Here is a 27988-nt window from a genome sequence, read left to right as displayed (position 1 = left end):
TTCTGCTGTGCACAGGAGGAACTACTGTGGCTTCGTGTGGTGGCTGCCTTGACCATGGGCAATACACTTGTCCCCTAGTGCCAGGAGGCTGATTCTGTCAAGAAGGTGCGTGCCTCTGTGTTAACCAGGTCTCTGCTTTAGTGATGTGATCTGATGGAGAAAAGCTGCAGGGCGCTTGTGTTAGCAACTGCACTAGTTTGGGTGCTGTGGCTCATAGTCTAAAGTTCACCCTACCTGTGGTGAGGACCAGCTTTGTGACTGGGACGTTCCTGGTCTGATGTGCTGTATTGACAAACTGCTGACCTGTTTGCTTAACTGTTTCTGTAATGCCAAGAATGGTGCTTGAGTGTTGCTAAGACCTGGAGCTAAAGCTAATATGAGTATTGGAGGCAATCCGGACTTTCCACAATGTGTTGAAAGCTGTGGTAAGTACTAGCCTGCTTGACATGAATACTTCTTTTTTCCAGAAAGAAGATACTGGGAGGAGCATAAAAGACTGCTGGGATAGCCCAGATGCCCCTGCACTTTCCACTTGCAGCAATGCAGATATATTCCGCCAAATAAATGCCATGTTGGACAACGCTTTGGATTTCAGTGGAGTCTGCACCACGCCTGTCACAAAAAGCAAACGTGACATCCTGCCAGGTGACGTGTTTGGCTGGGTTCAAGGCGAGCTTGAGGATTTGGGACTGGTAGAAGGTGGGGAGTTGCTTGGTGGGACCTAGTGAGCATGTGGTGGTAGTGGTAATCCTTGGTGGTGTGGCTGTTGGCCTGTGCTTGTGAGCAGAGAGCTGCTTGGAGTCAGGGTTAATGCTGTTTTAGTACTGGAGGCTTCATTTGTGTGCCTGAAATGGATAACCCAGGTATTCCCTGGCAGTTTGGATGTGCCTAGGAAAGCATATTTATGTTCACTGTGATGCTGTGGATCATTGTGTGGGCGGGATGTGAGGTCTCGCTGCCTGACCTGACAACTTCTGGTGTAGGTAGTTCCAGCAGTCTGCCTCTCCTTGGAGGCAGGATTCATCTGTCAGTGGTTAGTATGGCTGATCTGCTGCATACATTAAAAATACAAAAGAATTTTGAATAACTGTTTGCTACAGGTCACTTAATCACTTATGTAAGAGCCCACCGAAGCAGGACATGTAGGTGAAGACTTTCTTGCAAAGCAAGTTTGGGATTATGAAATCAGTGCTGCAAGTTTTGCTTCCTGCAGGCTGAGGGGAGTGGGCACATTCTGCTGTGTTGCACTTGATCTGCCTCAAAACAGAAGGCTCTGTGCCAAAGCAAAGAGTGTTGGGTCCAATCTTATTTTTATGTAAGTGAAGGACGTGCTTTTGTCCCTCTACAGTAGGCAAGATCTGCCAGTAAATGTACCTGCCCGGTGCCTGATGTTCTTCTTGCCAGCGCACTTCTGTGCAGTGGTACTTGTGCCAAGGATTTGGGCACTTGAAAGAGATTGCTGTTGCTCCTCCAGCCTCTGAATTATAGGGTCAATAAACACTTTGGCCATTATTGGAAACAAACTGACCCTCTGGACTTGTCCCAAAACAAAGTGGGAAGTAAAGGGAGAAACCTCACCAGCTGGTGACCTTGCAGGCTGCTGTAGGCAGAGGAGCTTTCGTTGCAGTCACTTGGAGACAGACTTGTCTTGTGCTTATGGATAATCTGATGAGTTTTAATCAAATGGGTGTTAAAAAAAGCTGCAAATGGGTGTCTGGGCATCCTGTGGGTCTGTTTGATGCTTGCACAGTACAACTTTGTTCTCGACTAGCGAAATGACTGCTACCAGATGACTTCCAGTGCAGCTTAATCTCCTGGGTATTTGGAGGGCTTAGCACTGTGGAACCCGGGGCTGATCTGCCCATGTGATCCTGTGCTGGCTCTGCAGAAATACCAGAGGAAGTGAATTGTTCGCTTCAAGGTACGGATCTATAGCCAGCATTGCTTGAAACGTGCCTGGTAAAACGGTATTGGAGGATATGCTGGCTGCCCCAAGCAGTTGCATAGTGAATATTAACTGATTCAGGTCAGTGGTGTGGTTAGTGGTGCCTTTTTAGAGATTTGCTGTTGTACTGAGCTGTTTAGACTTTTTTTTTTGTCCCTTGGTACAGTGGTAGTTGGTGTTGTATCTGATCTTGATGCACTGGAAGCATAAGGGAGAAATAAACCTAAGTATTTTCCTTCAGCTCCTTACCATGAGCTCACAAAAGAGCCGTTTCTGGCTGCCTTGTTGAAATCTTAACTGTAGCCCTTCATAGCCCATTTATAACTTGGAATGGAAATGTTTCCTAATTAACTTTCAGTTTACTTCAGTTAACCTAGTTGATAAAGCAAGTATCTCTGCCTGCCAGAGCAGATTCATCCAGTGAAGATGTGGGTTAGTTCTGGTCTTAGGTCTGGGCTTAGAGCTGGCACATCAATTTTAATTTGCAGGACCGTCTTCTAGGCTTCTAAAGCTCTTCTGAGGGACTGGGCTATTCACCTGGCAGTGAAATGAACCTGCTGCATGGAAACCTCTGCTGGGTCTGTCAGTTACTGTGGTATTTCTTATGGATGTCTGGAGAAGAGGGTCTTGCCTGGTGTGGAGCTGATGAGAGGTGATGCCTTGATCGGAAACTGGGTGGATTTACCTTCAGTGGTGTTAAACTGTGCATGTGTTTCAGGCTACTGTTGACTAACTTCTATGGAAGACCTCTTGTAGGGCAAGTATGGTGGGACATGCATGTAAAAAAAGGGAGGCTTCCTCTAGCAAGCATTATTTCTGATGCAGGGCAACCAAAGCTGTGCTTTTTGGGACATCCTAAGCAGCTTTTCTTGTTCCTGACATAGCAGTTGAGGCCAGTCTCGCAAGTATGTGCTGGCTGCTGATGCAGCCTCTTGTGTGTGTTGGGGGTAACCTGACAGGAGGCTTTTAGCTTGTGTCAAGTCCCTTGTGCAGTGGCACAAACACTTGTGATAGCATGAGGAGAGAGGCTTGCCCACTTCCCAAGGGATGCTGGGCACTGCTGGGCCAGAGCTAGAAAGTGGCTGCCTTGGGTGCCCTCACACTTCAGGCTAATAGAAACATGTGATTTATTTTTTTTTTTTTTTCAGAAGGTGCCTCTGGGCTGTACCAGAGACCGATAATAGAGTACAACCTGAGCTACCCTGGCCAGGCCAGCAGTTATCAGCCGTAAATATGTGGATGAGTCAGCATCTGCCAGTGCATCGGCAGCTCAGAGTTATTCGTCTCCTTGCAGTCCTGGCCTTGTTTCCTTAGTGTCAGAGTCAGGACCTCTCAGTAGGTAACAAGGGCTGAAATGCAGCAGTTCTGTAAGATTCCTTCTATCTCTGGATCAGAAGAGTGCATGAGCTGCTTCCCTTGTTTAATGTGTTGCTAATGAGCATCTCCATGAAAAAGTTGGCGCTGTCAGCAAGAATCCTAGGACAGCCATGATCAGCAAATGGGGAGGTGCTTCAGCGCTTGGTTGTGCCATTCTTTTGCAGAAATTCATACCTGGTGGCTGTAAGGCTGAGCAGCTGATGACTAACATTCAGAATATAATGCTGCCAACTGCCCCCTGTGCTGGGCAGATGGTTTAGAGCCTGAAGCAGGCTGTTGGAGTTGTTTGCCATGCCTTTCAGTGAACAGGGCAAGGCTCTGCAGGATCAGTGTCTTGCCTTTGGTGAGCCTGGCTCCTGGGTGGGTGACCAATGGAGCAGAGAGACCCTTGATCTCATGTGGTGTCTTGTCACTTGTGTTAAATCACTTCTGAAGAATTCATGAGCCTCTGGTGCTTTTACTCAATGTAGGAACAACTTGTGTATTGTAGTTAGGCTATATTATCATGAAACTTGTGGCTTGGGCAGTCTTAATGAGCCTGGAGATCTACCCTTAACGTAGTTGCTATAACAGGTGAAAGGACTGTCTCTTTACAATTTGAGCTCTTTTGTTGGTGGGCTTGAGGAAGTGATTTTATTCCAGCAGGGGAAATACTTGTACTTTAATCTATTCATGGTCTCAAGCTTTTCAGTCATCTTCCTCAGGTCAAACTAAATTTATCGTGGATGGGACTTGTGTGTAAGAAGCCCCTTTCAGTATTAAGAGGATTACATGTGGTGGAAAAGGGATGGCAGAAGTTCGTGACCTTTCACTAATGCTATTGGGAGACACGTGTGGAGACACCTTACTCTGTGCGATGAGGTGTGCAGCAGGATGGTGCTGAGGAGATCAGCACAGCAGCAGTCTGAGCAATGTGAGAGAACAAGCTTATTCAGCAGTCCCAGATCTGACACAGTTGGAGAGTTATCCAGATCTGGGCAGAGCTGCGTGGCAGAAGGGACTGCCACTGGAGATTTAGCTTACCATACCTAATGTTAAATCTCTATAAAGATCAGTTTGCAGTTAATGATAATCCTTGGTGAACGTAGTTGCCTTGTCAAAATGATCTGAGCTGTCAGGCCCAGCCTGACCACCACAGCAGTGGCTCCTGGGTGCTTGCTCCAGGAGTTCCCCAAGCAGCAGGCTTAGATTGCTAGCCCAAACCAAAGGGTGCAGTGCAGCAGTGTGGTGAAACCTGTAATTGTAGAACCTGTCTGGTAGCTTCTGGGACACGATTGTGTGGTGCTTCAAAACGCCTGCTTTTCAGTCCAATTCTGTCATCTCTGAAGAAAGGCAAAGGTTCCTCAGCAAGGTTGTGTGTAAGTGCAGACATTAACCTTTAGTGGGGTGTTGGAGATAGGAGAGAGAATGTGGCCTTGATAGAGGCAGAAGTCAACATCTCCCAGCAGCCTGACTCCTGCCAGTGCTGCTGGAGTGCAGCCTGTCCTTGAGGAACCACTTCCTAGGGAATGTTGGTTCACTCCCGAATTTAAGGCTTATCTGCATGTTCATTGCTCGTCTGGATAAGAATGTAAGCAAAGCCAATTTCTTGAGGTAGGAGGTGGTTTGTCTGCCAGGCTTTAAAGCTGGGCCTTGCTGGGTGGAAGGTGCTGCTACCAGCTTTGGTTAATAAAAAAAAAAAAAACAAACCCTAAACCAGCTTTCAAAATCATCGGTCTGTTCTTTAGGCACAGCTTCCAGGTTAGTTAAGTAGAACAGTGAGTAAAGCTCCGTCTTCAGCCTTTGTATGCCCATTTACTCACCTGGCTAAGCTGACTGGCTTCAACTGAAGGCAATGCTGGCTTAAAACAAATGGATTTAAAAGGATTGTAGGTACCCCAAATGTCCCATCAGCATTGATTTCCCTTTCATTTATCTCTGCTCGTTTAAGTGAGACAAAGCAGCCATTATTTTGCTATAAGTTGACAGTCCATTGTGTGAAGAAATGGGAGATGTTTAAATGACTTCCTGTGGATGGGAGTGGCTTAAGGTGCCAAGTTCAGTGTAGAGGCTGTTAGTTGTGGCCCATCAGGTCCTAATGATTCTCAGTGGCTGCTTTATTTAAGGAAAACTGAAGGACAAATGCAAACCCAGACTTGCTGATGACTAGATCAGCTTCCTGTTTGCTCTCCATTGCAGTCAATTAATGACTTACCGCTTGTTTAGCCACCCAAAAAGTCCTCTCTGGTACTATAATGTAAATTCCTCTGTTCTTCACTGCCCTGCAGCCATGAGGAAACATGCCAGAGAGCGCTGGGTGCAGCCGACCTGATGTGTGTGGTCTTGGATGGCACGGGGACAAGGTGTTGTAAGATGCAGAGACCCAAAATGTAGTGCTGCTTGCCTGGAGCGTGTGGGGTTAACAGGGTGCCTGAGGCAAGGCTGTTAGCAGGAGCTCACCTGGAGTGGGCAGCTGAGAACAATTCTGCTTGCCCCTAATACATGCTGTATGCCTGGTACACACATCTGGAATAGTGAAATTCAACACCTGTGTGCCCCCAAAGAGGTGCACACCTATGGCCTTTGGGTTTTGGCCTTTATATTTCAAGTGTCATGTTAACAGGTTTTCTGCTCTGTGATACTTTTCTTTACTGTAAGGTAGCTCTAGTAAATGGGTTTTCTTCATCAGATCTGCAAATGAAAGCAGATCTTGGTGGTGTGTTCTGCAGTGAGCAGGGACTACCCCTAGAGCTGTTGCTCCCTGCAGCAGTCACAAATTGGATGGTGTTGCTGAAGATCCAGCAGGTTTCCTGATGTGCTGTGTTCTGTCGTTCAGGTCTTGGTGCTGTAATCCTGTGGCACTCTCTCACTCCTACTCTTGGAAGAGGTAAGTAGAGCAGCAAGGTGAAGTTGCAGTGCCCTCTTCCTTAGTTTCTTAAATAGTTGCGTGACAGCTGTTCAAGTGGTTGTGGTTACTGGAATAAGACAAACTCCTTGCTCTGGCTGTGAAACGGGTCATGCAGCAGCAAATATCTCCACTTGAGGAATTTTTCAGATTGCAGGGAAGATGCTTAGTCGTGTATCAGAAAAACCTCTTGTAACTAGTAGGTTTATGCCGAACAAGAGCTTTCCTAAGTGCCTGATGATCCTCAGTGTACCTTAGAGGATGAGCCGATTGTATTCCTAAAAGCTTTCACCTGAGATTTGTTTGTCTTGTGTGCAAAAGGTACTTGAGAAGCTTAATTTTCAGGGATGCAATTCCCAGCCTTTACAGCTGGAGGTGTAAAGAGGTGTGAAAGGTAAAAGAATGCTTCTGCTGTGAGCTGCCTTCCCATTTGTGATCTGAAGGCTGCAGAAATGCTCACCTTGCCTCTTGCTTCTCTGGTTTTGGTTTGGAAGTCCAGCCTTGGCCAGAGCTCTAGTCCACAAAAGTGAGTCTGGTTCTGTCAGTGAACAGAGCTCACAGATGAGCTGTGCTTATCCTTCCCCCGCTTTGTACACTCAAGGGCCTCATTTGTGGAAGGGCTTCCTAAATTAGCACATGGAAGCAAAGGGACACCTCTTCATGGTTGCAGAGGTAGTAGGAGTCAGGTCTAGCTTGTTTGGTTCATGCTTGCTTAACCATTTTGTTGCTGCCTTTCTCTGGGTTTTCTCAGTTTTCAAGCTAAACCCCATTTGCTGGATTTTTAGCTGGCTTTGCAAGGGGCCTAGGTCTGGAAGGCTCGAACATCTGAATGTCTTTGTATTTGGATGAAGCGTTACCTTTCAAGACTAAGTCTTATGGCACAGAGGGATGCTGCTGCTACAGGACAGGGACTGAATCATGCTCAGCTCTTCCCATGCTACCTTAACCCGCCTGCCACAAACTGCCTGTGGGTCGCAGCTCCTGGTGCTGGTCCCTGCTTGTCCTCTCCACACAGGCTTAGGCTGTAATTTTCTAAATGTTTTCCTGTTTCAAATGCCTGGTCAGTGCAGCCACACTGCATACCAGATCAGGGGAATGAGCTAGGCTAAAACTAACTCCTAGTGGCTTGGTTTTAACCAGATCAGATCCCTATCCCAGCTTCCTGTGTGGAAACTCATCTGCCTAAACTAGTGTAAGTGGGGAGGGAACACTGGGGTGGGGACAAGTGGCTGGGGCTGCAGCTTGTGTAAGCTGTCTGGGCTGGTAGGGCTTACCTGCAGGTTTAAGAGCTGAACTGTGTGGAGATCTTCACCTTTTAAGAAGCCTTTGAAATGTCTTAAAGTTGGCGATGTTAACATTTGAAGTCTGAAAAATGCAGCTTTCCGTCTGGGCGGTGGTGTGGAAAGCTGTCCAGCCTGTGCTGCAGTGTGCCCTGGCTCCAGGGATCTCCTGGACAGACAGAAGGACGTCATCCAGGAGAGCCGCCTGCTACGAGACCTGCACGGAAGCGTTTTACTAAGGACTTGCTTCTCGTGATGCTGTTGAAATCAGACCTAACTGGCTTGGGAGGTGGGAGCTCAGTCTCTCCCAGACGCTTGGGCATGAGCCCAGCACAGCGCAGCTCCCTCTGCCAGGATGGTTGGCTTCCAGTGGCAACTCCAGAGAAAAATTCAGGTTGGAAAGACTCATGCTGGTTCTTGGGGCTTGGAAAAGTCTGCAGTGAAGCATTTGGGCTGGGTTAGGCTGTGTCAGGTTGCAAAGTGAAACTATTTTATATTTGGTAGACACTTACTTAGAACTGATTTGAGGTTGTGACTCTTTAGGCTGAATTTTTGTAGGAAATGAATTCTTCCTGCCCCAGTATCCTATTAGTTTTGTCTGCCATCAGCAACTGATTGCTTTGTAAGAAATTTCCAGGCTCTGAATTTGAAAATAACTATTCCAGAAATCCATTTAAATTCTATTTTTTAAGCTGGTGTTTTTCCGTGATGGCTTGTATCCATCTTTCAGTGTGGTTGGGAGTGTTAAAGAGGAAGGCTGTTTGCTTCAGATGGGAAAAGGTCCAGTTAAAAATTGCTGGTTATAGAAGCAAATTCTACTGTGCTTCAGTAGTTATACCCGTAACTGAATTGCAGAGAGCTTGTCTTTAATGCAGACTGAAGTCATCAGAGGGAAACATAGATCTCTTGAACTTGAATCTGATTGGGTTCAATTAAACAAAAGAGCTTATTTCCTGAGAAATGTAGATAGCCAGGGAAAACGTGGCTGGATGCTGTGGAGTGAGCACTTCCTGTCGCTGATGTATTTGTTCCCTACTTTCCTTATTTCTTCAGTGGTGAGTTTCATCCAAGATGTTGGATGAGGGACTCTGGGTGGGATTTGAGTTCTGCTGTCTGTCGATAATTCTCTGTGTCCATGCTTCCCAGAAGATGAAGCTTGGTGGGAATTAATTTTGAAGATGACATAAAACTTAGCAAGATCTTGGTCCCCAAAGGGAAGGTAGTCTCCTACTGCCAGGGCTCTGGGCTAGAGCAGAGCACTTGAGCATTTTCATAAACACAGAAATGTTACATATTCATATGGGCAAGCTATGGTTGCTGTGGGAACTGAGTTGTCTGAGCAATGTGCCTTTATCTTCTCCTCCTTACAGCTGCATTATAAATGTTTTTAGGGCCTGTCCAAAACAAGCAATCTGAAAACTATACAGGAAGAGTTAATGCAGTGAAATACCCTGCTGAAGATGCAGTGTGATGCATGCTGTTACAGGTGCTTGATAGTAATATGACTGAATTGGCACTACAGCTTGTACTAGTACTACTAGGGGAGTAGGGAAAAAAAAAAAACAAACCCAGTGGATGCTACCCTGGTGAAGTGCTGTGGAGGAGGCTGCAGCTGGAAGGGGAAAGGCAGCGCGTTGCCAGCAGGTATGGTTTGAGCTGCTCTCATACTGACTGCAGTGCTTCAGCCCCCTCGCTGTCATCTGGGAATGTTGGCGTTCCCAAATCCCTGTGGGGTGAAGATGAGGGTCCCACCTCTGGTGGTGGGGCAGCCCACATCTTGCATAGGGTAGCCAGCTGATGGTGGGGCCTTTCCTGGGCTTCACTAGGTCCCGGGCAACCAAGTGGCATGGGGTGTGGGTGTGGAAAAGGAGACCGGGAATGCTGTCTGGGATGGCCGGGGCCGCACGTGAGGGATAACGTGACAGGCTGGAGCCACTGCAGTGCCCTGCTGAAGAGCCGGGAGTGGTGTGTGCGAGGTGTACATCTGATGGCACAGTGGGAGGGTGTGGGGGCAGGGGGAGGAGGAGACAGCTGCTGCTGCTTGGTAGCTGGCTTATAAATGCCCTCTGACTCAGATTTCGGGTAACACAGCTGAGCATCTTGTGGTTTCATCAGCCCCCAGATCACCGCATTAAACTGGAATTCTCAGACTATGAACCTGCTGCGTTTCCTTAGGCTGTTGGCACAGGCTTAAACCGAGGCAAGAATCCGGCGTCTCCAGTACTGTAGGCTTGTGAACAACCCCGCAGGGGAGGGGAGGGCTGGGAAAGGGGGGGGGCCAGGCATGCAGAAGGTAACAGGCCATGAAAAATTCCTGATGTGAAATGGGTCCAGTGCTCTGGTTGGTCCTCTTCTCCCTATACCAGTGCGATGTGCCCACTCGGGCTGGACCCGGGATAATGGGCTTCTCTCCGGGTAGCAGGGGGGTTGAAGGTTATCCTTGTTACTCAGTGGTAAACAATGCAGAGTCAGTGAGGCACAGTGGCCAAGTTGAACCAAATAGATTATGCTAGCAGAATTGCGAAGCTTTGCATTGGGCTCTGAATTAGAGCCAGCAGCTGGAGCCTGTCCAGGACTAAAGTGTTTTTGGGTTTTGTGGGTGGAGGGAGGCGGGGACAGGAGAGCTGGGTAGCACTAAAACTAACTGTCTGCTCTGTCGCTGCTGCTGTCGTCGTTGCTGGGGGGATTGCTGCCTCGAGCCTGTCATCTGCTGTGCCGTATTGTGGAGCCCTGCTTTTGTGCTGCCTGCCTCCCTCGATTTACTGGAGCTGCACCTCTCTCCTCTCGCCTGCCGTCTTGTCTTTTGGGGGAATCTTATCCTTTCTTCTTACCTTTTATTTTGTAAGAGCTGATGCAGTTCTCTTGCATGGCTGAGTGACGTCACTGTCAGCACAGTAAGCATCAGCAGCCTGGTCACATGCTGACCCAGTCAGTAATGCAGACGGGATAGGAAGGTGGAGGGGCTCAGGGGGGTGGGGGGCTGGTTCCTGGACATATGGTAGCCCTCCCTTTTGGGGTGCAACTGCTAGTTGCAGAAGCTGTGGCTTCAGAGCGGCACGAGACCTGGCTCAGGGCTTAACGCTTTGGAAAACTCCTTCTTTAAAAAGAAAAAAAGCAGCCCTGAACTCTCAAGCTTCTGTTTGTTCTCAATCTGAGCAGACTTCCAGGACTCTGAAGAAGCAGTGGCAAGCAGCATGCTTTTCCCCACGTCCACGCAAGAGTCTTCCCGTGGCCTCCCGGACACCAACGATCTGTGCCTTGGCCTGCAATCCCTCAACCTGACAGGGTGGGACAGACCCTGGAGCACCCAGGACTCTGACGCTGCAGCGCAAACCAGCCCACAGTCCGGTGAGTCTGCTGACACATACAGCAACAGTTGTTGGATTCCTTTTATTTTTGGTCATTTTAAAGCTAACGTGGAGCGATTTGCTTGTGTAAGGGGGTGCTGGTAATTCACTCATGGGGGTTTCTTGACCTGTAATGCTTGTGTAATGTGGCGGTTGAGTTGGGGAGGCTGTGGCTGGCTGTGCCACAGCCCCCTCTGCTCTGCTGTCAGTTCACTGCAGACAAGAAGTGCCCAGGCTTATGTTTTGCTCTGTAATGCTGGTGGAGGAGGAATAACCTCGCTGAGAGAGGAGAAATCTTCTCCCTGTGTTTGGAGGAAGTGGGTGGGGGGTGTGGTGTCAGGAGGCTAAACACGCCGGGTGGGAGTGAAGCTGAACTTCACTCCGGCAGCCTGAGAAAATCCCTGGTGGCAGGTAGCTCTGCGGGCAGGGATGCACGTGTTTGCAGAGGGACCCCCCACCCTGCCCAACTGCAAAAGTCCAGGCAGCACTGCTCGCTCCTATGCTACAGCAGCGTTGCCCGCTGAACTCTGCCTGCGGGGTGTGGTAGGTACAGCCAGCATCTGACTGACAACTTCAGCCGGCATCTTGCAGGCTGGGAGGAAGACTTGGAGGGATCCTTCCTCCACTCCCACGTTCAACTAGAAATAGCGGTCTGCTCCTAGCAGTGGGCTGGAGGAGATGCAGTGGAATGGCTTCTTGCTTTAACTCTTTTGGTCCAGCGCAAACCTACGTGATCAGCAGGGTGTGGGCTTGCAGCCACGCGCTGCTGGCTGGCTTGCCCTTCCCCCTCAATCCTCTCCAGTCTGGTTTTGCAGCTGGGAGTGGATGGGGAGTTTTTGGGGTGCTGGGTACTTCCCCTGGAGTGATGCAGGGTTCAGTTAACTCTTCCAGAGGCATCAGCCTTCTCTGTAAAATTGCAGGAGGAGAAAGGGGTGCTGCATGTACAAACTTAACACATCTCATCAGCCTGGTGACAGAGGAGGGGAGTAAAACAGAGGCAAGAGTTCATTTCCCAGTCTGAGGGCTGTAAAAACCAGTTTCACAAATGGTGGTGTGTTCGTTCAAGTATCCGTCCATGGAAAGATCTAGTGCTTTGGCAGAGTTTGTACAAGTTCAGCCTGGTTGCTACAGAAACTCATCCCTTTATAGCAGCACACTGCTGCTTTGTTAAAAGGGTAGTGCATCTCTGCACAGACTTGGGTGACACAGGAGGCCCCAGGCGTAAAGTTGGCGCTGACAGGAATGTAGATAGCTTCTGGGGTGGCCTGGGCAGTGCGACTTGTCCACACGGATGCTTGGGGGGGCGGGGGGGTGCTGTTGACCACCTCTGTCCAGGGGACACTGCCCTCAGGATAGGGAGACCTTCTGGGACGCAGCCCTGAATGTTGCTGCATGGGTTGTAAAACAAACAAAAAACCACTTGTGGGGTAGCGGAGTTTGAAACAACAGCTTCACCAGCACAGCTCACTCAAGTTTCTACATCTAATGTCCACAAGACGTAGTGTGCAGGCTTGCATGTGGGCCCTAGCACAGGCACTTAGGATCTGCTTGCAGTCAGGCTGTGGTAGCTTTATTAAGCCTTGCTCTGCTCCAGCACATGGTCCTCTGGGCTTCCCCTAATGAACAAGGGAATACCACACACTTGGTGTCTGTCCTCCTTTCACTACCAGCTAAAACCTTGAAGGAGGAGAGAGAAATGAAAGTTATTAGTGTGCAGTGGCCTGGACAGGTGCTTCAGCTGTGCACTGAGCCCCTTATGGTCGCAAGCAGACTATGGGGCGCTGAATAGGATCTTTAATATAAAAAGCACGCTTCAAGCAGTCAACATCCATGCTGAAGGGTTCTGCTGCTGCTAACAGCCACAACACCCAGGGCTGGGCGCACAATGGCGTAGAACAAGGGCTGTCGCACACTGAGGTGGCTGCTCTGTGCAGATGTCCCAGCCCCACCTGATCTGCTGTAGCTGTCTCCAGTGCTCTGTTGGCCGGCTTCCTGCCAGGCTGTCTTGGCAGAGGCAGGAATGTCTCTGCAGCGCTCCGGCAGGCAGGCAAGCAGTGCTCGCACCAGCCTTGGCAGGCTCTGCACCTCTCTGGTTGGGTGGTGGGACTGGGTGGACTGTGGTGGTGGGTTTGCTGTCAAGGGTGGATGGGCTTCTGGTTTCAGGAGGGAGATTCATTTGGAGATGATTTGAAGGTACTCTGGTGACCTCCCTGCTCGCAGAGGGTGTATCTGGTGTCGGGTGCCCCCACCGACTGCAGCGCATTGTGCTGGAGCTCCTGCCTGCCGCAGAGGCCTGGGAAGAGCGGCAGGAAGGATCTAACTCCAGGTGCAGCCCTGGGCTTGGGCAATCTGCACCCAGTGGGTGTTTGTGACAACTTGTGGTAACACCTGCTGGAGCATGGCACCCAATACTGTCTGGAGAGGCCTGTTTCCTCACATCTCACTCCTGATATTCCCCTCAGTATGTGAGGGAGGGGATTTGGGCATAAAAACCAACTCAAATGCGGCCGTGCTGCTTCTACAGAGGAGCCTCTGGCCTGCAGAGGCTGTGCGGAGGGTCTAGGGCTGTATAGCTGGGGGTGCTGTGGTCCTGAGACCGTGTTCTCCTTCTCAGTCCCACCCTCCCATCCCAGGTGTGCAGCAGCTGGGTCAGGAGTGCTCCTTGGCCACTGTTGCTCTCCTGCTCCCGAGCGCTGTGAGGATGGCATTTGCTGCCTGGAGAAGTGAAATGCTGGTATCTGTGCACAGCTGTTGTATTGCTTCAGCCTGCCCACACCTCCCACGTCTGCAGAGCCTTTTTCCCCTTCGTAAGGGCCCTGGAATGGCAATGTGGAGCTCCATGGGAGGGGAGATCTTGTAGTTCAGGAGCATCATCTGAAAGGCTGTGAAACACTCCTTTCTGGGTGGCAAAGGAGTCTCCTGTGTCTGAAAGCTGTATGGATCTGAGGAGTCGGCAGATACTGAGGCTTCCAGGTGGCTGGCCATGCTGTGGTGGAAAGAGGGATGGCATGGAGAGGATGCTACTATGTCGGGGCACTCCTGATGCCCAGTGCTGAGCCCTGGGAGGCTGCAGCTGGCCCCCAAGGGCTGGGGTCTCCATCAGGGTGTCCTGAGGCTGTATCAGTGCTGGGCTGTCTCTAGGGGTTGGGGAGGGATGGCGCTGCCAAGCAGAGCTGTTGTGATGCTGGCGCCCCAGCATTTGGAAGGTTCCAGCAGTGACTCAGCTGTACAGACCCGCAGGGAGGTGTCTGGAAGGGTGGAAATGCAAAAAACCTAACAATCAGGCTAAAAATATTGCTGATGTGGTCCCCTGCAGTGCCTGTGCTTGAGTACTGATGAGCTGGGACCTCCTCTCCTGTCCACGTAGTCCCTGCCAGTGCGGAACTCTCAGCCTGGGAAGGACCTTTGGCTGCAAACCCTTCTGGTGTCACCTTGCACTCCCAGGGCGGTGTCACCATGCAGCTTGGTGCAGTGGGATCAGGTGCCTGACACCAGCTAGGGCTGTGCCAGAGGAGGCCAGAGAAGCAGGGGGGATGGCTTGTATGCTCCAGTCATGCCTACATCCCCCTTCCCAAAGGGCTGCTGAACCCCTTGCACCCAGATGAGATTATTTGTAATGCGTTTTCCTTCTGGGCCCAGTACTGTAGCACACTGAAGATGTGTGCTTCGCCCTTGAGAGCGTGCCAGATGTGCTGCCAGCCCCTGAAGCTGGTGTCTGGAGAGAGCCTCTCCGGGAGGCAGCAGCTGCTGTAGGCTCTAGCTGCCTGCATTTATTGGCTGTAGGATTGAACTGCTGTCTCATGGCAGGAGAGGCATCTCAAACCCACTGCTGCCACTGGATCTGTCAGGCTGGAAATACTTCAGCAAGTCCCAGAAGCCTGCTCTGTGGCCCGGGGAGGGGCTTTTGCAGGAAACTGGCCTTGAACACTTCCAGTCCTGCCATCCCTGGCTGTACTACTTAAGGCAGCATTTCCCCTTCTTTAAAGTAGGCTCATATATCAAGACCTTTGAGTTCATCCCTCTTCAGGGGCAAGGAGGGGTTAAGAGGGAGTGAGAAGGAACTGCCCTTGATGGTATCCTTTACTTTCACTGCCCTGTTCTTCAAGGAGCACAAGCAAATGGGGTCTCGATCCAATTTTTGCCTGGAGAACGGGTGACAGCAGTACGCAGGCAGATTCATGTGCAGATTTTGGGTCTCTAGCTGTTTTCAGCCTGCGTGCCAGCTGCTTGGTCTGGCTGGTCTGTTTTGCCCTACATCGGGAGGCTGAGGCTAACCCTATGTGGGACAGGCAGACTTGCCCGCTGGGAAATCATCCTAAAACCGGTCTGTTAACACTAAACTTGTGATGCTAATGTGGAAGGGCATTTTCAGAAGGATCAGCTCTTCTTCTGGAGAGGACGTTGGCTTCTCTAGGTGAGCCCAGCCTGAGCAGGTGAGCTCTTCCTGGTGGTGTCAGATGGACCACCTTGCTGTACCTGCCTCTCCTTGGTGTGTGACCCTAAAGCTGCTGGTGCAGCAGCAGACTGGAGCTTTGTCTTGGATCTGCTCTTGAGGCTACAGCTCCAACCGCATCCATGCCCTCTCTGGGCTGGCTGCTGCCATCTCATTCTCTAGCCACGGGGTTACAGCTCTGGTGCTAGGAAAGTGGCTTGTGGTAGAGAAGTGCAGCTGGATCTTTCCGGCTCTTGGTTATCCTACTTCCCACAGCACAGCAACCTCTTCCTGCGGTAAGCTTGAACGTGCTGATTATCTGTAGTTGCTTAAAATCTGCTAGGCTAGAACTGCTGGCAATCTGTTGTGCATAGCCTGGCAGATAGCGAGGCCTCTGAGTATAAATCACTGAAGTCTTCAAGGCAAAACCCTGTCTCTGAAGGATGAAAGAGAAGACCTGTTGCACAGAAGGAAGTGTGGTTGTTGTCATGGGCTCATAGCCTTTCTTCTTGGTAACAGCAGGAAGGGACTGTTTTCAGACTGTCCTCAGGAAATGCTGCCTATGTGGTGGCAGGCACCTGAGAACCCCCCCAAGTGAGAGTTGCTAATCAGTTTGGGAGTGGTTGTTGCTAATAAGTGCAACACAGCAATTGCTGGCCTTCCTCGAGCAGTTGTTCTGAGTGTTTGGCTGCAGAGCTTGAGGTGGACCTTAGAAGGGACAGAGGATTTGGCTGAGGGAAGTCCCCTGGATATCTCTTTTCCCTGGCTGTTTAATTTGCTGCTAGACTAACCTGTGCTGCAGCACGGTGCCAAGTGCCTGCTCCATAGTGCTCTCCCTGTGCCCCTCTGTGTCAGGGTCTCTCCCTGCTCTTCTGCTTAATGTCTCTTGGACAAGTGGCTTCAGAAAACAGTTGCTGCCTAGGTGTGCCCTCAAGTCCTGCGTGCTTGGCTGCATGAAAGTCCTTCTTGTACTAGAGAAAGGTTTCAGAGGCTCATTCTGATAGGATCACTCAGCATCTGGATAACTCTAGGTTGTTACCATAATATCCAAGAAGGATTTTTTTTTTCCTGCTTTCTAGTGAAAGGGGAGCCTCAGGTCCAGGGAGTGAGCACTTCACCCTGAGTGAGACTTGCTTCATACGAGTTCACCTGCAGCCTTATGCAGATGGAAGCACAAGTCTGCCTAGAAAACTTAGTAAAAGGTTCCTTCATGCTGCTGATGGTGTGGCGATTTGCTGGAGCAAGGACCACCTTTTGCTGGCCTCAGACTGGCACACAATTCAGGCAAATGGGTAACCAAAGACTTGCAGGGGGGGAGAGGGATCCTGAATCCCCATGTTCTCAGTGTCCTTCATTGTCTTGAAGGGAAGACAGGCTTTCCCAGCAGCTGTGCATTAAGCCCTGGTCCTTCTGGAGCAGCCTGTCTACTGCTCAGGGCTTAGTAGTGGATGCACAAACATCACCATGTTGCCATCTGTGTGGAGTTAAGTATAATAATGCTGTAAGGGAACAAAGCTCGAAGCTGGCTTGACTTGCATGGTCTCCTCTGGGGCGGTTGTACTTCAGGAGTACCTGAGATGGCCATGCTAAAAGCTTGCCCCATGCCATCTTAGCTCCTGGAGGGCTTTTCTGAGAACGCACTTGGTGTGGATGCTTAACAGGCACTTGTTTCTCGAGCATGTTTTGGTAAGGGCTGCTCACGCTCCGTGGGCTGACTTCTAAACTGCTGGCCAGAGCCAGCCATGCTGTGGAGTAGAAAGCAAGGAGCACTTAGTAACTGCAGACTACTCATGTGGCAGCAGTATTTGATCCTTAACAGAATAAAATATGTATCAAGTAAGTAAAACAAGTAGCATAACTCTGAGTTTGCAATTGGTTCTTAATGGAAGTTCCTCTTAATCCACTTCTTAAAGCTTCCACTTTGAGCAGCTTCTCCTAAACAGATTTATTTTTACTTGTGCTGATGCTGTAAAATAGAAGATGCAAATAGATGAGTAATTGGAACAGGAATCTAACCAGCATCTCTGCTTGTATCCAACTAGTGCTGAAGTGGGTCAGGGCAGCCTCCAGTCTTGTGCTGGACATCACTTGTGGGACCAGGCATGCACCACCCAGACCCCTCCCCTTGACTTCTGTCAGGGAAGGGTGTTTTATTGCGGCCTTTGTAGCAACATGGAGGGGCTGTTGCTGCTGCCTGTGTGCTCTCTGGAGGTAATGGTGAACGAGCACAGGTACAAGAAAGGCACAGACCTTTCAAGCACCTGATCCTGCTCAAAGCTGGAGATGCAGTGATGAAAATGTTCCAGCACTGGTGGATCTCCATCCTTCATAGACCTGCTGCCTGGTAATGCTGGTGTGTACGAATACATCAGGCTTATGAAGCTTGCCTATAAACTCTTTGACTCAAGTTGTAGTCCAGAGTGTGTGCCTCTTGGCTATCTCCTGAAGTGACCCTTAACAAGCACGTTCCTTTCTGAGGAGAGCATCACAGCCGCTGTTTGGCTTTGAGCTGCCCCAGGCAACTTGTAGCTTAGTCTTTCTTCCCTGTTGCAATTGATATTGGAGGTAGCAGCAAGGTGGTTTAGATGTGTGCAAGCTCTGGCCTGGGGTGAGATTCATCCCCAAAATTGTGCCAGTCAAATGCGAGATGGGGCAGTTAAGTTTTTGTTCAACCCGTGCACTGCTGGATGTTTAAGCAGCAGATGGGATGCTGGCTTGCTGGGCAGAGCAGACATGAAAGGCTTTTTCTGCTGCATCTTCATCAGTGGTAATATGGTAGCTCTCTAGAAGAGGCCTGAATGTGTTTTTTTTGGCTGAGTGCCTTCATTACAAACTCCACAGCGTGTGTGCAGGTCTGCATTCTTCCACCTGGAGCTGGATAGTGGAACTGCCTGGACTCCTGCACGGCTTTTGGAGCTGCTCTGCCAATGTGCTGGGGCTGCCTATAGCAGAAGGTAGGAGTGATGCCCACTCATCCCCTTCCCCACCTCTGGGTTCATCTGCTTCTGCCTTAGACTCACGTTTATCACTGGTGCTGCGTTGTGCGTGGGCACAGTGCGCTGCTCCGATAACCAGGCTGTGTAGTGTGGTGTTGCAGGATGACTTGTTACTGTGGTGACACTAGGGGCTAGGCCAGTGAGCCAGCAGAGTGCTTGGCCTGTTTGTACAGCTGAAATCCCTCTAGCTGACTTCTCGTGCAGTGACTGCCTGTGGGACTGCTGTTAGAAGGCATCTTAGACCCTCTGCGGTGCTCTTGACAGGTTGTCCCTTTAAAATGATAGGGTAATTTGGGTTGTAAGGAACCTCTTGAGGTTATCTAGTCCAGTCTCCTGCTCAAAGCATTATAGAAAAGCTGCTAGAGAGTGGCAAAAATAACACAGCCCAAGGAGGGGCTCAAGAAACTGACTCCTGGGCTGCTTCAGTGTTCCCTGTTTAAATGGGCACCTCCACTGAGCTGGCTCCGAAATGATCTGCTTCCAAAAGGTGCCCTGGTCCTTGAGCTGTCACCCTGCAGATGGCTGCGCAGTGCCACTGCGGGGCTGAATTATCAGCCTCCCGGAGGGTGTGGGCTGAGGGCAGGGGCACTGGGCAGGGCATCTATCTCCAGCCAGTGCCGCATCTTCCATCTCAGCACTTGTTATCCACATCTCCAGGCTTCCTTGCCTTGTGCGTGGTCCCTTAGGTGCTGGCAAAACAGCTGAATCACAGGTGATGCCTGTGCTACTGCCAGCTCAGAGGCTGCTCTCAGACACAGCAGCAGCCACCATCTGTTTGAGACAGCCGCGGAGAAATGCCCAGCTTTCCTCCTTGCCCCTCTGGCTTGTTTTCTCTCTGAGAATGCAGAGGGAAAGAAGGATGAAACAAATCCCTGAAGCTGTGACGCTATACCTGAGGCATGCAGACCTCTGGAAAGTAACTGGGAATCTGCAGGCATCACTGGTGGTGCTGGGTGTGCCAATCTAGTGATGAGATAGGTGGCTTTATTCCAGCTGAATGCCTTAGTGAGGCTTGCATGCCATTTTTCAAGTAAGATCGCGTTTGGGACTAAAGCTTGTCTCTATTTTTTTTTTATGTTTTTCCTTCACTGCAGCTTGCTGCCTTGCCCAAAGGGGTACGACCAGCAGCCTGCTCCCCCCAGCCCCCCTCTAAAGAACATACCTTCTAAAGGTGGTATCCTGATGGACTTGACACCCCAGGAACTGTGATGCAGCTGAGCAGTGAAAATGAGTCAGCCTCATCCTTGTTAGCATGTAAAGTAACACATGCTGCAGAGTTTGCACCCTGGACGTTGCAGCAGATAATTGAGAGGAGTTTGGTACTTAAATATAGAAGTGTTTGTTCTTGAGGTTTGCAAAGCTGAAGCTTGTTGTGCAGAATTTGACCTGAATATGTTGGCTTTTAAATCTCTCTGGGACTGATACATGTTAAACCCTGCTGTATTTCAATGTTCTGATCTCTTTAAAGACAAACGCAGTTGTGGCAGTCTGCTTAGTGAATGCAATTACCTGTGCACTTCTAATCCTGAGATGTGTTTTAGCTGTCTTTACTGATTTTTATATTTACCTTGGGCACCTGTTTTCCCTTCCCAGAAACATAATAGTAAATTCCCTGCCTCAAGAAGCAGCGAGGCTTGTTGTCAGCCAGGTCCCACTCTCTCTCTCAGAGGAGGACTGGTGCTCTCAAACATTTAATGTAATAAGCTGCTCAGTGTTCCTAGTTCTGCTGCTGCTTCCATTTTTCAGGGCACACTGGGAAAGTGACTTACCACGTTGGTGCCAGAACCAAGAATAGACCTCAGGTGTCCTGACTCTAATTCTGTGGTTCAGCTGTGGGATCATGCTGCCTTTTTTTTTTTATTCCCCTGCCCCCTTCTTAGCAAACCAGAAATAGCTGCCCGAATAGCCTCAGTTCTTCTTTGCCCCAAATGAGGAGTCTGCCAGGGCAGAGGTTCCTCTTTAGTAGTTCAGGAACAAAAAGGCTTGTGCTGTAGTTCTTATTCAGTTGGTGGTTACTGCTGGTTTGATCACATCTGCAGTTCTGGGAGTTGCTTTTCTTGAACACTGGCAGTTGGTTCAAGATGATAGAGACTTCTGTTGTGATGTACAGCTCCATAGAGTGTTGCATGCATCTGACTTTAGGTGGCTTTTCTCATAAAAGCAGTGGCTTCTTTCCCCAGTGGAGTAATGGGAGTATAATCAAATTGGGAGGATTTGAGCTGGACAAGATCTGTGGAGTCATCCAAGGATGGGGAGGGCCTAAGGAGGAGATCCCTTCCTCTCTGGGCCCTGTCCCATGGCTGCTCCACTTAAGAGGAGTAAATTTTAGTGCCGCTTCCCTTACTGCAGCCTTTCCCTGTTTCTTTGGGCACCTGTAAGAGCCTGGCTGTTCTTTATAAGGAACTTCCTGTTAAGGAGTGAATAGATGGGTGAGGGGGATCCAATGTCTGCCTTCCCTGTGCCAAGCAAAGCCTGTACCTGTACTCTGTGCTGCAGCCCCACAACTGTCATCGCAGCTTCTGCTGGGCTGGGTTCAGCTGGTACTCCCCGTGCTGTGCCTGCAGGCGTGCTGGCTCCTTGCAGGCAGCGTGAGGTCCCATGGCTGCAGGCGTGAAGTATTAAAACTTCACTTAAGATTAGTCTGGAGTATTGATCACCCCTTCCTCTGTGGCGAGTGGGTCGTGTTTTTAAGCAGCTTGGTGCTAGTGTGTGATGGAGGGGGGAAACTCACTGTGGCAGCCTGTCTGGCTATGTTGTAACTACAGAGACATTAACTGTAGCTGTAGGAGGTGGCTATGGTGCCCATTTGCCTTTCAGACATGCTAATGTTTCTCTTGCCATGAAGTTGCTTAGTGTCTGTAGGAGGTGCTGCTTTTTGGCTGACTAAAACGTTCAGCCTGCTCCCACCCCACCAGAGTAGAGTCTGGCTGGGCGGTAAAAACTGCAGACGAGCTGTTTTTCTGGAACTGCAGCAGGCTATTGTTTGGGACATCAGCCTTTTTTTTTCTTTACAAGCTTATTTGACAAATGACAAAAGAAACTGCACTGTGTTCAGTCTCCAGGGCCTTGGTCACGCTGCTTCCCTCCTTTGCCACCCTGCCCCAAATGTGCATACAGCTCTGCAGCCTCTGGGTATGGCAGGTGTCTCCAAGTGGAAGCAGGAGCGTGGTCGTGCTGAAACCCATCTCTTCTGACTGGCTTCTCTCGGTAAGAGCTTTCCTATCGGTCTCTTCACCCCTGCTTTTGCAAGGAGATCAGGGCAGAATGGCAGACTTTCAGTGTAAGTAGTATTGGTGGGTGAAGGGGAGGTCTTGACAGTCTGCCAGCTCTCCTGTGCTGAGTAGTCTCCCAGCAGTCAAACTTCTGGTATCTCCTCTCAGGAGACTGAAGTGTCCCTCTATCTAACCTTGATGGTGGTGCCAGCCAGCGAAAGTGACTGTCTGAAGGCCTCAGCATTGTAGACCTGCTCAGACAAGTCCTGGTGCCTTCTACATAGGCTTTTTTCCAGCCCTGCAGTGAGCTTTTAAAGGCTGGAACACATCTTCAGAGTGTGACTCCAAAAAAGCGCGTGCATGTGCTCATCTAACACTTGGTGGCACTGCCAAATGCAGTGTGGAACTGCCTGTGCATTAAGTGTGCAGGTGCCAGACATTACTGGTAGTAGAAGAATCTGGGGCCTGGCATGCTGTTCTGCTCAGCAGGAGTTCCTTGTGGGCACACACATGGTTACGGGTGCCTTCAGGCTCATGAAGAGGCTGTGATGTGTGTTGCCCTAGGGCAAATGGTGTTCTCCTCTATGGGGAAGCTTCTACTGATGTTCTTGGTGTGGGGAAAGGGCTTGAGCAGAAGGACTTGGATAGTTGTAAGGTGAGAGGGTTTGGTTTGTTGTTTGGGTTTTTTTGCTCTGGGCAAAAAAACTCTGCTCAGTTTCCAGGTAACTTGACTAAAACTTGACACAGCGAGGAGTGAAGAGCATCAGCACTGCCCTGCTCATGTGCTGTTGGCTGCTTCTGTTCGGTGGTCTCTTGCAGACCCAAGCTAAAGCAGAAGTACTTGTACAGAGGACAGCTTAACGGTGGCAGAGCTTTTTTTCAACTCTAGCTGTCAGAAATAAATTCAGTGGATGCTCTGTGTGTAGTGTTCTGCTTATCTTAAGGTCTTGTTCAAGGCATTAAAGCATCATTTGTCATCAGGATAGTGGTAAGGTGGTTTATTTACCCAGAGCCCTTCCCTGAGCTGCCAGCATTGGTAAGCCCAGCTCCTTAGGGCTCATATTTACACCCATCTCTTATAAAATAGGCTTGGTCAAAGCTACCAGGAAGGTCTAATTCTTAAATGGCTGTAAATTGTAGTATAAAGGGAAGAAAGTACTTCAAGGTTCTGAGCAGGTGCTGGAAATCTTAAATTGCAAGTCTAACTGGCACATGGGAAAATAAAAGCTGTTCTGAGGCTGGTTGGGCTGGGCATTGGGCATCTTGCTGTTGGGGCACCTCTCACAAGGTGTGTGCTGTGAATCACAGCTTGTGCTGATGGAGTCATCTGTCTGAGGCTGGGTAAGTTTGCTTTAAATGTAGTAGCTCAGTAGCTGGTAACTGGATTTAGAAGGTGATTTGGGGTCTACAGGACAGAGCTGGCATGAAGAGTTAAAACTAGTCACCATCTTGGGTGTGATGGGTCCAAGATGCTTGTACGTGCTCCACCTGGTATCTTAAGGGGCTCCAGGATGATGCGGGAATTAAGAGGATGTATTGCAGCAGCATGGTCCTGATAGCATTTACTAGGGAAAGCTCAGCTAAGGAGGAGGAGTGGTTCGTAAAATGCTTGTTCTCTAGAGAGACCTGAGCGCCTGCGATCTGGAAGAGTGCCACACTGGTATCGAGACTGCTCCACAGAGCTCTTAAATCTGTCAGTGTTTGGCTGACGTGCTCAAAGATGGAGCATGCAGGCTCTGAATCCAGTCATTAAAGCTGCAGCAGTGAGTCAAAAGTCAGAGCTGAGTTTCTATTAAAAGCTACCTTTTTTGCTGTCCCCTGCAAAGGAGCATTGGCATGTGCCTCTCTTGCAGCTCCAAGCGGAGTCTTGAAAAGTTCCAGAAGCTCTCTGCAAACTGCCACGCTCTGGACAGCAGGGCTGCTGTGTTTGAGCGGATGAATGGGATTCGCATTGACCCTTCGGTTAAAATTTGCCCAATAGATGTGTAAAATAGTTGTTTGCACTTAGGGTTTTTTTTCGTAGTCTGAGTAGTTACCTGATGCTTGCTGCTTCGCTTTGGGATCTTCAGGGATGTTCTTGACACCAGAAATTGCTGATGCATCTTGCATGTGCGTTGGAAATGCATTTTCTCTTCTGCAACCTGTCGTCTTGGAGGGGAGACAAGGCCAACTTCCCTGGAGGAACTGTGGTTTTATTGAGTGTCCCCAATGACGTGAGAGCCTTTTTTAAGGTGGGCAGCCTTTGTCAGGCTCTTGTGCCCCATCCCCCAGGAGGGGGTTCAGTGGGTTAAGGCAGGGAGTTAGAGCAGGATGCCTTTGGGTTGGGGCGGTGAGAAATAAGATCTGATCGTGTATGCTGATGTTTCCTAGGCTACCTGCAAAGGCTGGCTTCAGGGGACACAGCCTGATCGCTAGGCAAGTGCGGAGGAGGAAAGGCCAAGTGTGGCTTGCAGCTTTTCCTTCCAATGTCCCTGTGAGTGGCTGTAGGTACCAAGTGAAGCTGAGTCAGACCCACTGGGGTGATGTGGGCTCTTCCATGAGCTCAGCGAAGCCTGCCTAGCGTGTAACCAGGCGCTGCCTGTGCAGACCTGTCAAAGCTTCTGGAGTGGATGAAATCCATCTGCGTTAACAGCAGGATGTCAGCACTTCCAGGACAAGAGGTTAGGAGTGGGTCAGTCATAGCCGGCAGGATTTTGCTTGGTGGTAGGTGCTGAAACTCAGATGCCCAGACAGTAGATCCCTTGAAAGGCTGGTAATCCTGCTACTTGAATGCATTCATACTGGCCTTACTGGTTTTCTAGCTGTGGTGAGAGCTAAGCAGTCTTGGGAGCAAATGTGTAAGCAGTGGCTGCAGCAAGCCAGAGATGAGGATGAAATAAACGGGGCGGAGCAGTTGGGTCCTGTAACACCTTGGGGAGATCCCAATGAGCTCCTGAACCCTTGCTGGTGGATCCCAAATGGAGTTCTGGTCCCTGCCATCTCTGATAACCAGGAGATGAGGTGCGGGATGGCGTTGCCTGGTAGCAATCCATGTGGCATTTGCTGTTCCAGCTCTTTAGGAACGCTGCGCACATGGGGTCAGTGCAGGGCTGCTCGCTGCCCGGTATTATAAAACCACTGTGCTTGATGGCTGAGGAGGAGGAGGACATCAGTGCTGGAGCGTTTGTTGGTGGTGAGGCTTGGGCCATGGGATCAGCTGCTTTGCTTTTGACTCTTGTACTGTTTAGTGACTAATCAGATTTTTGAGCCTGTTTAACAAATTCAGCTGTCTCCCTTGAACAATACACTGGCTGTATTTTTAAACGCATCACGTGGCTTCAGAGAAGTCGGCAAACCAGCGTAGCGCAGCTTGCCTGGGCTGGGAGATGCTCTGCCCTGCTCTGTGCTGTGACTAGGAGGGAGCAGTCTCCTCCCCGACTCGAGCTGTCTGCGGCAGCTCTCCCTCACTACCCGCTGCTGCTGGCGGGGCTGCTGCTGCTCCTTGAGCTCTGCCCAGGGTAAGTACTGCTGGGCCAGTGAGGTTTTTCTGTGGCTGCGGGGCTGGGCGTAAGCACAGGTGCTGCTGCCGCTGGGGAGAGCCAAGCAGATATTCAGGGGACAGGAGGTCCCTTTCCAAGTGCGGTCAGAGGTGAGCTCATAGTCCTGTGTCGCAGCCAAAATGGATCTGCACCTCTGTTGGGGAAACTCACAGGTTCAGTGAATGTGGGGAGATGCTGTGACTGTCGCTGACAGCTCCTGCAGATCAGCTATGCCTCAGGTTGAGGTAGATGCTTCAAGTAAGACTCACCTGTACCTGTCTGGGTGTTTTGTTGGTGTTTCAAGTTATCTTGCTCTACTGTGAGGCTAGAGATGCCAGCTCCCTGGCAGGTATCCTGTGAGTCATGCTGCTTGGGACAGGTATATCCCAGCATCTTGGTTCGGCCATGCTCGGCAGCTTTCTCTGGCGCTGGCACCGAGTGGGTACTGGTGTCTGACCGTAGTGCTACCGCTTCTTTCTGGTAGCATTTTTCTACTCACCTGGTTTGGGCAGCATTTTGGACTGTTAATCCTCCTCTGTACAAGAGCTACCTGAAAATCTGGGTTAAAAACCTTGTGGTCCTAACTGGTTGAGATCAGGTGGGGCTGGAGGATATCAAGTGGATCCCAAACTTGCTTTGCTGAGAACTGAAAGCTCCAGGGCAAGCTGCCTTGTTTTGCAGCCTCTGAATAATTAAAACCATTTCTGAATGCTTTGCTCTTTTCGTTTGGTTTGGGGACACACTCAGCTTGCTGAGACTTGCTCCTTTTGAATAGAGCTGGCTGGTGTCGTGCCCGCGTGGGATCCTGTGTGGCCGAGCCTGCCCTGCATTCCCTTTCCTTCTGGGTGGCAGCTGGTCCCACACCGCTGACCCACGGAGCAGGATGGGACTTTCACGACCCCTTGGTGGCCTGGTGCTCTGCTCAGGGGGAGGGCAGCTCTGTTTGTAGGGAGGAATTTGCCTGCCTCAATTCTCCTCAGTGGGAGGAAAACCTGCTGCTGTGCGAGGGAAGCAGTCTGGCGCATACTCGCCTGTCAGCTCTCGGGCAGAGGCCTGACCAGACAGGCTTGTTGTGAACACGTACCGGGGACGGTGCTCGCCGCTGACTGTGAAGCGTCTCCTTTGTCAGCCAGCCAGACTGGCACATAGCTGGGTGCTTGTAGCCAGCTCCTGTCAGGGCTGACGTGCACAGTGTCCCACCTCCGAGCCTGCAGATGGCTGCTCGTGGGCCAGGACTTGCTCTTCGCAGCCTGGCCATCAGCGTGTGCACAAATGCTGGCTGTGGGCCCGGTCTGTGCACCCCATTGCGAAGACTGCATGGGTACCTGCCCCTCTAGGTCCCAGCTTTGTCCAACACAAGCAGCCAGAAATAGCAGCATATGGGCATGAACCTGTCTGGAGCATCTGAGGCCCATAAGTGGGACCTGGGGCCTCTGATTCTGCTCCCAGATGAAGTGGGATCTCCTGTCTGATCTTGGCATTGGGAGAGTGACCCATCCTCGTGTTTGGCAGCCACACCAGGCTGCTGCTGGCTCCAGCTGTGCAGCACTGTGCTGCAACTGAGGGCAAACAGCAGTGTGCAGCCTTTCTGGAGTGACGCAGAGGTTGGTGCCTGCCAGACGTGCCACCTCCTGGATGAGCCATTGGTGGGCTGATGGGAGCCCAGTACCCTCCTGGGCCTCTGCCACAAGAGCCAGGAGGGAAAGAGGTGCGTCATGCTGCAGGACTGACAGGCTCTTTCTCTGTTGCAGTTCTCGGCATGCTGAATAACCCTCTTGGGAACGTCCTGGGGAAGCCCCCGATGGGTTTCCTGCCTCTAGACCCCATTGGTTCAGACCTGTCAGAAAAGTTTTCCACACCGACGCTGAGGAGCTCCCGCCTGGATTCCCGTTCCCTCCTGGACTCCCGCTCCAGCAGCCCCTCGGACTCAGACACCAGTGGGTTCAGCTCTGGCTCCGACCACCTCTCAGACTTGATTGTAAGTTTGGGTCCTGCACATGCTGTGTGGTTCCTGGTGTCTTGGTGCATTTCAGGGGAGCACAGGAGAGCTGTGAGGGGCTGCAAGCTGTAGCCCAGGAAGGGAAGGGTGTGCTGGAGGGATCCCCATGCTGACACAGCAAGGTTCTGCAGCCCAGGGTTTGGAAGAAGGGCTGCTCGTGCAGTCCTCCTTCAGCACAGACTAGCACTGTCCTCATTTATTTTTTTTTTTCCTAGATAATGTTTTGGCCTTTTGGCTTTGTGCTTGCAGCCCTAATGGGTTAATGGGTCAGACCCAGAGGGGTCTGAGTCCTTGAGCTGGTGTGTGGCAGGAGGGTGTCTGTGCCCTGATCCCAGCAGGGAGGTGGTTGATCAGCACAGCTGCCTCCAGGCTCCAGCCTGGGCTTCTCAGGAGCTCCTGTCTGCCTTTCATTGCCCTTCCCGTTTGCTGACTGCACTTCTCTATCTCAGGGCTGTTTCTTCTAGAGCAAACTGGGTCTAGCCTGCTCCCGTTCCCTAAAGCATAGCTAAATTTGGAAGCCAGCAAGTGAGGCGAGTGTCTGTCTCGCTGACCCAGTCTGTGCCGCTGGGTCTGTGTTGCAGTGTGAGCAGCAGCTCTGGGTGCCAGCAGGGCAGCCTGGCTCCAGCCAGCTCTGCGGGTGCTACGTGGCTCCTCTGCAGGACCTGAGGCTAAAGCCAAGGCCGAGCTGCTCCTAGCTCTGCGGTGGCCTTGACCCCCATGTTGGGGTGGGCATGAAGGACACAGCTGGCTTGATGTGGAGTTGATTCTCCTGTGATCCGTCATGGAGAATTGGATGGTGCTGTAAGTGGCTGCAGCCCCCTGGGCTCTGATGATGGCAGGTGGTGCGGGGTGGCAGGGTTTTGTGCTGGCCTTGTTCACGAAGGTCAGGTCTTCCCCAGCATGGCCTCAGTGTGGGTGGCTGTGCCGCAGCAGCACACGGCCGCATCTGCAGAGCGGCTGGCACTTGATAAGCTGCACAGTGTCTCACATCCCTGCTG

The 27988-nt window shown here is 50.7% G+C and overlaps 1 protein-coding gene across 4 annotated transcripts in view; it reads left to right on the top strand.

Annotated features, from left to right (window-relative positions):
* The first annotated feature begins 501 nt into the window (after positions 1 to 501).
* The window catches only part of CPEB1 (cytoplasmic polyadenylation element binding protein 1), a 36719-nt gene continuing 9232 nt past the window's right edge, over positions 502 to 27988 (top strand). For 2 of the 4 annotated variants that reach the window (XM_054214392.1, XM_054214393.1), the window contains exons 1-3: positions 502 to 645; positions 10646 to 10834; positions 26743 to 26969. In XM_054214392.1, coding sequence (XP_054070367.1) covers positions 570 to 645; positions 10646 to 10834; positions 26743 to 26969 — 492 coding nt within the window. In that variant the 5' untranslated portion in view covers positions 502 to 569. Of the gene's footprint in view, positions 646 to 6168; positions 6189 to 10285; positions 10381 to 10645; positions 10835 to 26742; positions 26970 to 27988 lie in introns of those variants that run through there. The other 2 variants (XM_054214391.1, XM_054214390.1) reach the window with 2 other exon arrangements.

Source organism: Rissa tridactyla, chromosome 9 (genome assembly GCF_028500815.1).
Source record: "Rissa tridactyla isolate bRisTri1 chromosome 9, bRisTri1.patW.cur.20221130, whole genome shotgun sequence".
Lineage (NCBI taxonomy): Eukaryota > Metazoa > Chordata > Aves > Charadriiformes > Laridae > Rissa > Rissa tridactyla.
The sequence above is the reverse complement of the archived record's forward strand: the minus strand, read 5'-3'. Positions and strand labels throughout refer to the sequence as shown.